The sequence below is a fragment of the Sinocyclocheilus anshuiensis genome, unplaced genomic scaffold (genome assembly GCF_001515605.1).
Source record: "Sinocyclocheilus anshuiensis isolate Anshui unplaced genomic scaffold, SAMN03320099.WGS_v1.1 scaffold144, whole genome shotgun sequence".
Taxonomy (NCBI): domain Eukaryota; kingdom Metazoa; phylum Chordata; class Actinopteri; order Cypriniformes; family Cyprinidae; genus Sinocyclocheilus; species Sinocyclocheilus anshuiensis.
In genome coordinates this window covers 580,663-595,923 of record NW_015555720.1, presented here as the reverse complement: position 1 = coordinate 595,923, position 15,261 = coordinate 580,663, and the positions used below count along the sequence as shown (strand labels likewise).

General features: G+C 36.6%; 1 protein-coding gene across 1 annotated transcript in view; it reads right to left on the bottom strand.

The window, feature by feature from the left end:
* Positions 1–12,714, bottom strand: part of LOC107672397 (TNF receptor-associated factor 4-like) — a 43,398-nt gene extending 30,684 nt beyond the window's left edge. Inside the window, exon 1 of the mRNA XM_016465557.1 lies at positions 12,256–12,714. Coding sequence (XP_016321043.1) covers positions 12,256–12,398 — 143 coding nt within the window. The 5' untranslated portion in view covers positions 12,399–12,714. The remainder of the gene's footprint in view (positions 1–12,255) is intronic.
* Between the last annotated feature and the right edge of the window lie 2,547 nt (positions 12,715–15,261).

Below are 15,261 nucleotides of genomic sequence, written 5' to 3'. Positions count from 1 at the left end.
TATATAAGATAATACATAAGGTATATATTAAGTATATAAGGTATATATAAAGTATGTATTTCTATTTAGCTTTAATGTATTAGGTCTATTTTAGCTTTGGTCAATTTAGCCCTTTAACTTAAACTTGCAAAGTCAACATTTCCACATTATTTTTTAAATCTAATATTTATATTACCGAAACTGATTGTTAATAGTTGTAGTTAACAATAACACTGGTCCCCACTCATTTTCATTGTAAAAACTACCAAAAAAGACAGCCTGGTCTAGCTTTTTTCGGGGAGACCAGGCAAGACCAGCAAACCAGTTTAAGCTTAAAATGATTAAGACGTTTTTTCAACATAGAACGGTAGTCAGGTTGCTAAGGAGTTCTGGATGCCTTTAGTGCATTTCTGTGTGGTTTCTAGGGAGTTCTGGGTGGTTGCAAGTCAAAAGAACCCACTGCTGTGTGTCTACGATACTTTAGATATTTCAGATCAATGTAATTCTATGACATTTCCTATCGGTTTTATCATCTGCCATACAAAAATCATAAGTCTACTCACTCAGAAACATAACAGCACGCCTCACCTCAACAAGCTGCACAATTTGAAGTATCAAAGCACATAGTGTGGGACTGTGTTTTGATACCTAGTGTTAGGGGTTTGTTCATTTCCCAAGAACGAGCAATACCAATAGTGCTGTTTGCCTTAACAAGTATCGCAGATTAATTATTGTTTGATTCCTGCCAACTGATGTGTGTCTGACAGGTCTAGGTTAAAGCAACCAGGCCTCCGCATGCAATGAGTGAGTGACAATGTGCTTTACTGCATAACTGAAATAGTTCCCTGCGAACAGTTCTCTGCACCCAAGGGGAGTAAAGTTATGATTATATGATTTCTCTTTAAATACAAGCATGCCCGGGCAAGTCCCAGATCCCCACGAACCGTTTGTTCATGAACCCCACGAGCATCCAAGGCCGTCAAGCACCACGGTTTTTCACAAAAGAATGTTGTCTATGCGCTTGCAGACGATGGACATCTGAATAGGGCAGAAAATCCAGTCAGGAATGTTAAGAGCTCGCCCACTTTTTGTGTCACCCTCACTGAACAAGTCCTTTAGGTCCTAATAACACCCTCTACGATGATAATGAACACAGAAGCCTTACGGCACTTCAAACCAGAGAAGTGCTGATGCACAACATTTAAATGAAATGCAAGCTTCTCCATACCAGCCTCACCTTACACCAGCTTGCAGCTGTTTGGAACGGATGGAGAAATTTAAGTCCATAACGTCCCGTTCACAGCTGGACTGAGGTGTAACCTCCTTAAACGCCCCCTCTCCATAACATCATTCAGCCAGTATCTGATCTCAGTTTTTCAGTCTTTCTGCTGAGAAAACAACAAACTAAACTTCACTGGTCGGTTGACGCAAATGTGCAGTCGTTTCAAAGGCATTTATGTAATGCTTGTTTTCTTTGTTTACTGAATTGATTTGAATGTACTTGACAGGGCTAATGAGCATTCCCGGTTGTTGTTTTTTTCTCTCAGTTGAAGTTGCAGAAACATATTTATGGATTAGGACAAAGAAGCACCCGAGGCGTTTTCATTTGTTGGACTGTAGTCTAAAAGCTCAGCACTCATTGGGATTTCTGAAGCAGCAACTCGCCTGACACAGTTTATTTCAGGAAGACAAATCAATATTACACTGTTGCTAACTTTCTCTCCACTATGTATTGGCAAACATACAACTATGTGTGATATAGTTCAGCTCTTCTTTGGGGCTGGGTAAAAGACATGATGCTATTTAATGTTCTATTTATTAAGAAATGCATTAAAACTACAATTAATACATAATGATTTAAACATACCTTATATATTTATGTATCCTTAGGGGCAGTAAACAGTCAAAATATCAAGATTGTACAACTGTCCTGATATTAAAATGAAGAAAAAAATAATAAATAATTAAAAGAATAAAATTCTCGATAAAAACAAAGATTTTATTAAGTAGTTAACCACAATCTTATGCCTTTTCTTATGCTTATGCTTTAACAAAATTGCTTATTAATACTTAAATTATTAATACTTAAAAAACTTGTATTAACCAAATCAAAGTCATGAGGACCAACATGCAGATACAAAAAAAGAAAACAGAAAATATCATAGATAGATTTTTCAATTAAAATTAATTATATTAATTTCTTCTTATAATATCACATAATTTGAATTCTTTTTAAGAATTTATGATTTTTATGATTTTAAAAAACTAACTAGACAAATTATGAGCATGTCTTTCATTTCTGAATTAAAATTCATTTTTTGAGGGCATCAAGTAAATAAAGTCAGCATGATACAACTGTCCTGATATCAGAATGAAGAAAAAAGCTTTATTAAACAAATTAAATTCTTAATAAGAAAACCTTGTTAATTAATTTGAAATAATTTATTACTATTAATTCTAAGAAAACGAATGTTAACAAAACTGCTTCAATTCTTATTAATGTTGTAAAACTTTTGTCTGCCAAGTCATGTGACCAACATGCAAAAAAAGGGGGAAAAAATACTTTTTGCCTTGAAAAACATTTGAAAACATTTTTCAAAATAATGATTGCGGTGTATACATATAAAAAATATATTATCCCTTTTTACTTGATAGTTACACCACACAATCATTTTTGAGTCATTAAATTTAAACATTTTTAAGATCTCAGATCTTATATGTCATTGACCCAGCTAACAGATGAGCTTGGATGGATGACTTCTAAGGCCAGTGGCACCTGTGAGAGGATGTGAGGGTCTTTGATGAGGCTGGACAGGAAGTGAGAGAGGATGCCCAGTCACTATTCATCTGCCTCAATGGCATGAATCCTGAGGAGGGACTCAGACTCCCAGCTGTCACACCCAGCCTGGCTTCCTCTCAACACTGGGCACCAATGCTTCCTCTAAATCTCCCTTTCCTCAGAGAACTACTCGCTATCTGTGACAGGCCAAAGGGGCTCCTTTCTCTTTCTCAATGGACAGAGGGCAATTCATTTGAGCTTTAATGTAAAAAAGATGTTGTTCACACAGATGGCCCTGGCTGGAAAGAAGTCAATCTTTCTTTTCCCACCAGTTACCCCGTTCTACCCCGGTTAAACCCATCCTTCCGTTGCAAGGCTTCAGAGTGCACATGTTGCAGACCATCAGCTCTCAAGAGAACGCAGGAGGACTTGACTTCAATACAAGACACAGAAGACTCTATTCAGACTTTCTAGGAAAAAAGAAAAAAGACATTCTGTTCGAGAAAACTAGGCTCTGAAAACTGAAGCTTAATAGAGAAATGAAGGTTTTATGCTCCTTAGACCAGGATAGTCACCTTTTGTACTTTCTTTGGATAAAAGCAGATTCTGAATGGTGGCCTTTATATTTTTAAATCTCAGAATATGCAGTTCTTGTTATTTTTTGAAAATTAGTAATTATATTAGTTGGAATTGGAAAATGTCAATTTTAGCTCGACAAACGTTTTGTTTCAAAACCTAGCGAGCTGCCTATTTAGTCACCATGTTTAGGCATCATATGCTGTTCTAAAAGTTAGGTAGAAAAATCATGCTGTCTTTTAAGATACATTCGCTGTGACCAAATATGACTAATTCACTTCCATATAGTACAGTTTGTGAGACAAGAAGTATGTCTGAACTCACATTACTCATAAAACAGGCGATAAAAGTACTTTTTAACAGTCACTGTAAGTTTCAAACCAAATGTAGAACGTACTAGTAGACAGTATGCGATTTAGGACGCAGCTATTGTTCTGGCCACAATCTTTTGCAGAGAAGGCAATCCCAGAATGCACTGTGAAAAGTGCAGTGAAAAAAATCCATCCAAGATGGCAGACAGCTGAGAGAAATTTCGCTCATTACCAAAAAACAATCAATTTAATTAAAAACTGACAAATTTACACTATTTCAATATTTGCATGTTTCTATATATTTATATGCATATTAGTGTCACATTTGTTAGTGTAGCCACATGTATAGCATGTGCATAGCCACACGCTAACATCAAATTCTACTGGAATCAATAGTTATAGATTTAGAAAATAGAAGATAGAAAATATAGATTTGATTAATATTTTAAATTAGTTTTTAACTTTATATTTTGCAATGTTTGTTAGACAATATACGTGTATATAATGTATGAGGAGAGAGAGAACAGGTGTGGTCCAGCCTTGAGAAAATGCTAGAAAATGTAGAATCTAGCACAGATACTCCACAACCCTGTGTAGAGCATAAGCCAGCAAAGAAGAGAAGAATCCTCCTGCTGGGTTCTGACTCCAAATCAGAGGAAAATGAGCTTAGCAATGCTCTAAACCATTACAGAGCTGAGCCCAGTATTGATATGGATACGTGTCCTCTACAGTGATGGTCAGCTCATGCAGGGGCCCATGTTAAATGGTCTTTCTTAGCTCGCAAATATTTGGCCACCCCTGCAACCACTGTACCATGCGAAATACTTTTCTCACTGGCTGGCAACATTGTCCAAAAGAAGAGGGCATCTTTACACTCAGAAAATGTAAAAAAGTTAGTTTGTCTTAGCAACTGGTTGAATGGTAAATAAGAAGAATTGAGGTCAGGTTAACTGTTTCTGTTAACATATGACCATTGTAGTCATTGTATGACAAAGTGCTTATGTTCAATAATTTAAAAAAAAGTCATGACCATTGTTGCCTAAGTGATAGGCTGTTGTTCAATAAATAAATAATATTTAAAAATTATTTGTTGTAATGAGTATTTAATGCTCATCTAACACAATAATGACTTTGAATTATCTTTCTGGGGGCAATTTCTCAGCCAATATTCATGTGCGATTAAATGCGATTAATTCGATTAATTAATCGGCACATCATGTAATTAATTAGATTAAAAATATTAATCGACTAACAGCCCTAATTTTCTGATTTCTTTTTCATTTTAATTGAAATTATAGTAATTTTGATGTGCTTTTGTTAGTTTGATTAGTTTCAGTTTTTTATATCTCTATTTATTTTTGTTGTAATTATTTTTGCACATCAGATCAAATTAAATTAAATGAAAATGAGAAATGTTGCTTTTGCAACTAGCTGAAATAAAATAAGTTAACTTTTTTATATTATCTTTCAGTTTTTTAACATATATATATATATATATATATAAGGAATAATTGACAACGGGCCGTTGACTTATTAGAAAAATAATGCACACCCGGGTTACACCTAGGGTTTGCATTATTTTTCTAATAATTCAAGGGCCCGGACTCAATTATTCCACTTATACTACAGTTGCCACACCTCAAGACATCGATCAAATGATATATTTCAAGGCATTTGTCTGGTTTTTGTACTTAAAACGCTATTGTGAGTAGGATTAGTTTCTTCCGCATCTCATACAACGCCTCTGTTGCTAATTCCAAAACGTCATTTTAGACCTAGTAGCGGGGGACTGAGCCGTTGATAGCAGACTTATTAGAGAGAGAGAGAGAGAGAGAGAGAGAGAGAGAGAGAGAGAGAGAGAGAGAGAGAGAGAGAGAGAGAGAGAGAGAGAGAGAGAGAGAGAGAGAGAGAGAGAGAGAGAGAGAGAGAGAGAGAGAGAGAGAGAGAGAGAGAGAGAGAGAGAGAGAGAGAGAGAGAGAGAGAATCACCTCTGTGAATCTGAGTGTCTCTGAAAAGTGTTCGGCAGCAGTGTCTCTACTAGTGAAACTTTAAGTTAATTTTCCACGTTGTTACCTCGCCTGTGAGAAATGTCATGTAGCTTTTAAGTTGCAAAAGTATTTTACTGATAAAACTGATAGCGATAACAACATAAGTGCGTATGTATCCGTGTGTGCAAACTATGTGTGTGCGTCAAGGGAGAGAGAGAGGGAGAAATAGGGTATGTGCTTTACGTACATAATAAAACATAATTATGGGGCAAAACATGGAATTAATCTCTCGTTTTTATCCTATCGCTTACTATATTTATTTGTTTGGCCAGTGTCGTTGTGGGTTTTGGTTATTTTGCAGTTGTAAGCTGTAAGGACCTTTGAAATAACTGAAATATCTTACTGATAAAATCGTCAGAGTAGCGCTAACAACATTAGCGCTTGTGCAAACTGTATGTGTGAGTGCGTCTGTAAGGGAGAGAGAGTCGTTTTTATCCTATTCTTAACTTTATTCATTTGTTTGGCCAGTGTCGTTGTGGGTTTTGGTTATTTTGCTGTTGTAAAATCTTTGAAATAACTGAAATCATTTGGCGAAGTGATATGAACATCTAATATGGTCAAGAGCTGCCTGGAACTACGTTCGCCGTGCGTTTCCCTGAAAATAATTGCACATCTTAGAACGTTGGTCAGCCAATCAGATTCAAGCATTCAATGGCCCCGTAGTATAAATATATATAATAATTGTCATTAATTACCCACCCTCATGGCGTTCCAAAACCGTAAGACCTTCGTTCCTTTTCAGAACACAAATTAAGATATTTTTGATGAAATTCGAGAGTTTTCTGACTGAAATGTTCCCAGCCCCAGAAACGTAGTAAGCACATCGGTAAAATAGTCCATGTGACATCAGTTATTCAACCGTTAGTTCTTTTGAGTTTCCCTCTTTTCTTCAATTTCAAATGGCTTATAAAAGTGGCGTGCGCATTTTACTTTCACTTTCAAATTAGCGGCAATTCGGCGTTGATTCAATTCAAGCAACAACAACGTCAAACTCAGTACTTTTGTTAACAAAACGAATAAAAATACACCATATATGCCTAATAAAATAACAAATGAAATTACTTAGGCTACACAACGTTTAAATAGGTATATAAAACTGACAATCAGCAAACACTGTGGAACCAAATAAATAAGAAACATAGAACACGGTTCGGCACGCTGCATTGAGCGTGTAGTTTTTAAAAGTGTCTGTCCTCTAACTGAACTAGGCTAAATTATTTTTGTTACTATAAAAAAATCAAAACAACGGTGGGGGGCGGTGCCGGGGTAGGCAAATGACGTAACCGGTGTTGCGGCTTAACACCAGTATAACCGAAAATGTCGTCTATCGCGGCAAGCCTATTCCAAAGATGAACGAAGGTCTAATGGGTTTAGGACAACATGAGGGCGAGTAATTAATGACTTAATTTTTATTTTAGGGTGAAAAATCCCATTAACTATTACAATCCTGGAAAACACTACTTGTACTATTTATACTACAAAATGGCATGGAAGTGCATAAGTATGTGAATTGGGACGCACCTAATGTGCATTATTATTAGCAGAATATGTACACAAGAAGTTCAGACACTAAGCAAACAACTATTTTGTAATAGACTACAAAAGAGTAACCGCTATCTCACAAAGCACCACATGAAAACATCCAAGAGTTTATTTGACTCGACTCGTCTAACTAGTCTAAACCATTGCTTAATGACATAAAGGGTGCCCTTGTATGAGCATTCAGAGATGGTAGCCCATATTATGAGAACCTCTTTTGTGTGATGGCGGTGAACCAAATGCCCTCAGTTCAAGGTTCATCTATTCTGCATTAGCGTCACGGTCACGTGACTCGAGCTGATTGCTGGAGTGATAAGGCCTGAGGGTTGGCCCCTCATGACCCTCCCGGCTCTGATTAGGCCTTCTGAGATAACCGCCTTACGCATTCCTCCTTCAGCGGAAACACGCTCCATTTACAACACGAATAAACCAACATGGGAGCAAAGTCGAAGTCCATCGGTGTGCATGGGACAAATCCAAGTGAATGGAACTTGACTGAGATGATTCAGGGTTGAATCTGAAACTGACTTTTACAAGGCAAGTCTATAGGTGTGCATGTAGCGTGAGACTCAACCTGAAGTAGCTGGAGGCACTTTTCTAATAATGGTTAAAATGCAGCAGATGGTGATTCATAGTTGTGCAAGAGCATAACCCATGTAAATCCTCACACATATGGCAATATTTCCCAATGAGACGGCAGGTCTGAACTGATCAGAGGCTGACTGCAATAACGGATGGAATAACTCTGAATGTGTACTGTACACAACAATTAAGAAGAGAATGCACGCTTATCACGCAATGTCAACAAAGCACATGCTTATCTTAACACGCTGGCACGTGAATTTCTGATTCTGATCGTCACAATACATATACACCATGATCTAAACATCAACTTAAAACAAATTTAACAAGTAATGCTTAATATAACATTTAGATCAGTGGTTCTCAACCTTTTTTGACTCCAAGGTCCACCATTGATCACAACAATATTCAAAGGATGGGTAACGTTTCCAGCCGTTTGTGCTGTACTTGATAACGATTTTTTTTTTTTTTTTACTTATTTTTGATAAAATATTTTAGATTTTGGCATAACTAGAAAAAGTTTTATTGTTATTTTATAAAAATACCCAAGTATTTAATAAAATACCAATGGTGTTTTCAAATTTTATTAATTTACATGACCTTTCCTTAAAGAAATTATCAGAAATATATTACTGTGGTGCAGTATGATGTAAATACTACTCAGGGATGAAAGGTTTCCGTCGCTACGATGGATTTCCATCAATTGAAAAAAAAAATGAGGGCAAAAGAAACATGTAGCGCATGGTTGTTCTGCCGGTGTTCTGACGATTTGTTGGTAGCATAATCTGATTATTACAACTTTTGTTTAAAAGAATAATCACACAATACGCTATTTCTTCCATGTTTTAATTTTAATGGTAAACCCATTAAATAAAGAGTTTGCCAAAAAATAAAGAGTTTAACTCTTTAAAATAAAGAGTTTACTGTGGGAGTACTACACTCAACCAACACCAGGGAAGGCAGTTTTTGTCAGAGCCCTTGTTATTCTTAATTTTGACATTAATTTTAATTTTTACACCAGACATATATATCGGTTCAAAATATCGGTTATCGGTCTACTTGATCTGTAATAATCGGTATCGGCATTGGCCTTGAAAAACACATATCGGTCGACCCCTACTTTCCAGGTCTTGAAATCACATTTTTACAAGATATATATCCAAGTTTTCCAAAACCGTTCAAATCCTGGTTCTTCAAAGAATAAAACAACAGTTGAGGGGGTGAATTAAAATACAAAATATCTTGATTTTCAGTCATTTTTGCTCATTTCAAAGCTTGTTTTATCTAATTTTAAGTAAAATTGAGGGCCTCTTGGACGTTTGCTAAGGCCCGTTCTGAATGATTCTACAAAGTCAAGGAAAAGACAGAAATTTGCAAATGAATATTCTACAAATTGCAATTCGTGCATCTAGTCTCTTTAAAATCCTTCTTAAAAATACTTACTTGAATAACAGCAAAAAAGGGAAAAGTTTAAAAAAGCAATTTGCCAATTGTGTGGGAATCCTGGTTTATGTAAAATAGGCACAGTAAACTCTAAATAGGCGTAGCTTTAACTAGTGTTAAAAAGTCACTCATTAGCTGGTGACAAAAGTTGGTAAAGAAAAAGTTACTTATAAAGAAATGCAGATTGGCTTTCTTCCCAGTGACACACTAATGACCTGATGATTCATAAGCATCGTCTGCTTTCATTTAGTCTTCCACGGCACGTCTTTTATTTGTATTATCTCAAGCAATTTTGAGAATACAAAACTGAGCAAAGCTTCACGTTCTAGAATCTTTCTCCTATGTAGGCGTGAGAAGAAAGAGGTTTACTGAGAATAGAACAAGCATAAACACACAGAGCCTTAGGCAAAATGCATCGTGTGCTTCCTTTTTCCTCCCTCCATCCAAAAACGTATATGATAATTCAGTGTTTCTCTGAGAGCCTATAGTGGACATCGTATTCACAAACCCTGTGACCTTTTATATTTCAGCAGAGCATCAGCACAAGTTCTGTTTATATTCCACAACATGCAGACAGGAAAGAAACAAAACCTGTTTGGATATGTAGAACAACTAGATAAGATCTTTGCCCTATCTGTGACTCACATTGAGCCTTTGTTGCTGTTGTTCGGTGTTGAATTGATCATGTATGTTCAAAAAAAATAAAAAATCAATTCACGCTCTCATGTTCCTTGCTGTGTCCGGATATCAGTGTTGGCATGATACAATAATCTGTCAATGTTCTAAATATAAATATAGAGATATTCTATTAGTGTGCAGCATTTAAGAAGGCATAATTTGATCTGTTTGAACTAATGCCTGACAATGTGTAATGTGTACAGTAACATCCTATTCAACCGGCAACCCGCAGGCCAAATCTGACTCACGTGAGGATGCCAGTTAACTTACCTAAAAATATATACTTCCATTCAAAATATTTTTTTCCCCTTTTTTTTTTGGAAATTAATATTTATATTCAGCAAGGACACATTAAATTGATAAAAAGTGACAGTAAAGACATTTATAATGTTGCCAAAGATTTATATTTCAAAGAATGAAACATGGTTTCCACAAAAATATTAAGCAGCACAACTGTTTTCAACACTGATGATAATAATAAATGTTTCTTCAACAGCAAATCAGCATATTATAATGATTTCTGAAAGATCACATGACAATGAAGACTGAAGTAATAATGCCGAAAATTCAGCTTTGCCCTCACAGGAATAAATTACATTCTAAAATACATTAAAATAGAAACTAGTTATTTTAAATTATAATAATACTTCACTATATTACAATTTTTTTACTGTATTTTTAATCAAATAAATGCAGCCTTGGTGAGCAAAAGTGACTTAAAAACATTTAAAAATCTTACCGACTTCAAAGTTTTGAACGGTAATGTATGTAGTACCAATACTGTAGTTTTTTTTTCTAAAAGTTATTTCCTTGATTTGTTTGTTTTTTAATGCATGACTAATGCTCTAAGACTACAATGTCACACTGACCAGAATGTGCATCTCAGCTGTCAATCATTCAGTTTTAAAACCAGTGCTCCATGTTTACAGTGCCATCATGTCATTCTCCAAGCAACTTCTTATCCAAATGTATGGACTTGGATAACTTCTTATCCAAGTACCGGATGATACTTACATAACATTATACACCTAGCACTGAAGTGCAGTCCTGTTTTATAGCCGTTCACTACTTTTCATAGCTGATAGGATTCACTCTTTCAGTTATAAACCAATTTGTAAAGCAGTTTTGGTTGACATTGTAAATGTACTTGTTTTGAATTTCCTGCTAGATGAAAATGAAAGCTAATACACTGATACGTAATTCACAATGCAGACAATAAACATTACACCGTACTGCAGAACTGCTATCTGAAGAGTTTTTTGCTGACCTGCATGCTTAAAGATTTTTGTTCATATGACATGCTATTCAATTTGAGCATCTCTGTTCTATGCATTGCTACGCCGTTCCTACATGACCTAGCAAACGAATTACAAATAACACAAATTAGTGCTGAGCAAACGATCCGCCAGTCTTTCAGCACACCGATTCCAATAAAGGATTCGCTTCCTGATCCCACATGAAGCCGCCCCCCTCAAAGAACATTGTAGTGCCTCGGGTCAAAATGACAGACAGGGCCAGAGCTGAGGCTCTATTGCCTGAATACACACAGGTCTGAAAATATTTTCTCCCGCATTTATGAAGGTAGACCACAACTGGATGTACTGAAGCAAAATATTTACTCAAAAATATTTACATTCGCCACAAGTACATTGGTAACCTGTGACCTTACTAGCTATTGATTTAACCCATAAAATGAGTTTTCTTGGTATAAATGAATGTATTTAGGTTAATTCAGTGATGTTAAATAATATTTTTTGACTTGAACAAAACCAGTTAATATATATTACCATTTTAGGTTACTATTTTTGTCAGTGTACTTTATGTTAATGACAGTAATGATGGTACATAGCTCCGCTATGATGGTACAACAAAAACTGCTCTCATATAGCCTAACTACTGCTAAGTGTAGATTTTTAGATATTATGATTTCATTTAACTGTCTACCCACCTCTTCTTTCTTTTTCTAATGGTAATGTTGCATTTCCTTCGCAGAAAACATGTAGCTTCTCTCTCAGTACTTGTCTCCTGACGCTAAACTTCATTTGCAGTATATTTGCATACAAACATCCCTGCTATCCTATTGGCTGCCAGATGAACTCAAGGCCTTTGGGCAGATATAAAAATATCAATATAGCGCAGATGACTGACTGTCTTGTTTTGAAGCGACTGTTTATCATTTGAACGCACTTCAGTGTTTTAAACAGCCGCCTCCACCGCTTTAAATGCTGGTTATGTGTATCCCATCTTGTTGTTGTTTGTTGCCACGCTTCGTTCCTGCTGCAAAACACACAATATGTGTTTGTCAAATGTGCTTCCTTACCTGAGAAATTCCTGCAGACAGGTATCGCAGAATCGGTGTCCACATGTGGAAACTTGGACGGGTTCCCTCATTGCTTTGCTACACAGAGGACACTGAAAGCGTCTCTTGGGCTTCTCCAGGAACTTGTAGTCAAACCCCGGCATTGCTGGTGCTTACAGTAAGCGTCTATAGGAACTGTCGTTTGTTGTCCTCCGCTTGCAAAGGCGCGGTGACAGAGTCCTTCACGAAAGCTGATATTCACTTGCCAACGATACACAAGCTCCGTCGGTATTGTTCCGTCTCAGCTATCTTTGTCGAGCAACACGGCTCGATCCAGCATCAGGGTGCCAGCTTAAACCCAGCGATCTGTCTGTGGCATGAGGCTGTCAATGCAGCGCTGGTGCGCGTTGATGAACGGAGATGAAGAGAAACGCGATGAGAGTCGCTCACAGCGCCTGTCGAGAATAACACTGACAGCCTGGAGACAAAGCTCAGATCCCATCTGTTTAGGTATACAAAGCCCCACCCACTATGCATGAGGGAGGAGCCTAATTTAAATCTCTCAGCCCCGCAGAAATCAGACAGCTTATTTACAGTTATGTACAGTAATGCTATCTGTGCGCATTATAATGTTAAGGGGATTATTTAAAAGCTTTTCTGTAAGTAATTTTCTCTTGAGGTTCTTCTCTCAACTGAATGGTCTTAGAAACTTTTTAACAAAACGTTTTTGTGGTAGCCTGAGCTTGCGATATGAACATGTATTGTCAAGTAAAAAATAATCACCCTGCATAGAATTTAAAAAAAAAACTAAAATAAAAACACTGAAACCGGCCTAAGATGGTTGGCTGGTTTTAGCTGGTCTTCCAGCCTGGTCATACCTGGTTTTAGAGAAGTTTCGAACACTTTTTTAGCTGGTCAGACTGGTTTTAGTCGGCCAGGCTAGGAGACCAGCTTAAACCAGCTAAGACCATCCAACCAGCATAGGCTAGTTTTAAGTTTTCCCAGCCTGACCAGCAAAAAAAGTGACCAAATACCCTCTAAAAAAAGCCTGCAGCCTTTTATTTTATGTAGGAACAGTAAAGTACCGTTTCCATGGTAACGCAATGTCCGATTTCAAAATGGTTTTCACAGGATGAATTTTGAGGTTTGAAGCTTTCAAATGATATATCATTTATTATGATGACTAAAACATGTAATAGGGAAAAATGAAACGAAAAATCATTTTTGTGACAAAGGTCAGAGCTCCTTTATGCACTCTTGTCATAACTTAATCTATTACTGTTCCTACATAATTTGTAACAAAAACAGTGATAAAATATCTATTTAGGAGTCTTAGACCTTTCCAACGATATATAGTTTGTCATGATTAGATTAGGATTTAACTGTAATATAGTATTGAATATAGTATAGAAGTAAACTACCAGCGGGACGGTAACAGTTACGGGGTTAAAAAATGTGGTTAAACGCATTTTTAAAAATCATACTTTTTAATATTAATTGTTTGCACTGTGTGACAAATACTGATATATTTTTTTTTTCTGTTCATATCTGATTCCTTCTAGTTTTTAATAATGTGATATTTAGGGAATTGCATTGAATGCAATCAGGTTCAATTTGACCCGCTCCATCAAAATCGTACCCAGAAATCGAACATAATACAAGGGTTAATATGAAAAATCTTAAATGTAGGCTATATAAATATAAATGCAAATTTAGGACGTAACCCAATTAACTGTATAAAAAGTGCATATTTATTAAAAACATTTTCATTATGAAAAACGTCCATACAAAGGCAATAACTGGACTCCTGGTAACAAAAGGTTGCAGAAAGTTATTTGTAAGGCAAACGACTCCCTCTATAGGTGAGAAGCTCACGCGATACGTGCAAGAGCAGACATTACGTCAACAACAACAGCACAAAAGATGGAATTAGAGTTATACAGTTTATTAGAGTTCGAATATTTCATAGTTCGGCTTCATTTAAACATATAAAAACTCTCGTCAATGTTAAATATGTTTTGCATGGAAAAGCGTGCGCTGCATTAGTGACATGTTGGGAGCATCACGTATTGCACAAGAATTACATCATAGCATGATGGACGCACGAGCTCTGTGCATCCTGCCATGTTGATGTTGATGATGGTATTCAGCTGAGGATAACACACGAGTATGCTTTTTGATATGCATTAATATTATTATTCATTGTGATGGTTCTACTAGCTGTAAAATAGCACAGTGGTTACACTGTTTAAGGTCACTTGTTAATTTTGTGTAATTTTATATTTAAGAGCTGAGTAATATAATTAACAACATGTATTTAGGATTAGTTGCACGTAATCTTGCATAATTTACTGTTATTACCACACTAAATGTCTAACAAGGACACTGAAAAATAAGTGTCATAGTTAATTCTCAGTGATTATAATTACATTAACAATTAAACTATTATTTATATTAGTAGTAGTGGTGATATAAATTTACATTTACATTTAGACATTTAGCAGACGCTTTTATCCAAAAATGGCTGCCCACTGCTCCGGGTGTGTGTTCACGGTGTGTGTGTGTTCACTGCTGTGTGTGTGCACTCTGGATGGGTTAAATGCAGAGCACTAATTCCTAGTATGGGTCACCATACTTGGCCACGTCAATACCACGACTGAGGTGCCCTTGAGCAAGGCACCGAACCCCCAACTGCTCCCCGGGCGCTGCAGCAAAAAATGGCTGCCCACTGCTCCGGGTGTGTGTTCACTGCTGTGTGTGTGTGTTCACGGTGTGTGTGTGCACTCTGGATGGGTTAAATGCAGAGCACTAATTCCTAGTATGGGTCACCATACTTGGCCACGTCACGTCACTTTCACAAGTCTCAGTTAGCCTAACGCAGTACATGTAGCACACTCTAAAAAATGCTGGGTAAAATAGGGACAAACCCAGCAATTGGGCTGTTTTGACCCATCGGTTGGGTTAAATGTTTAACCCAACCTTCTGGGTAGTAACCCAACCGCTGGGTCAAAACAACCCAATTGCTGG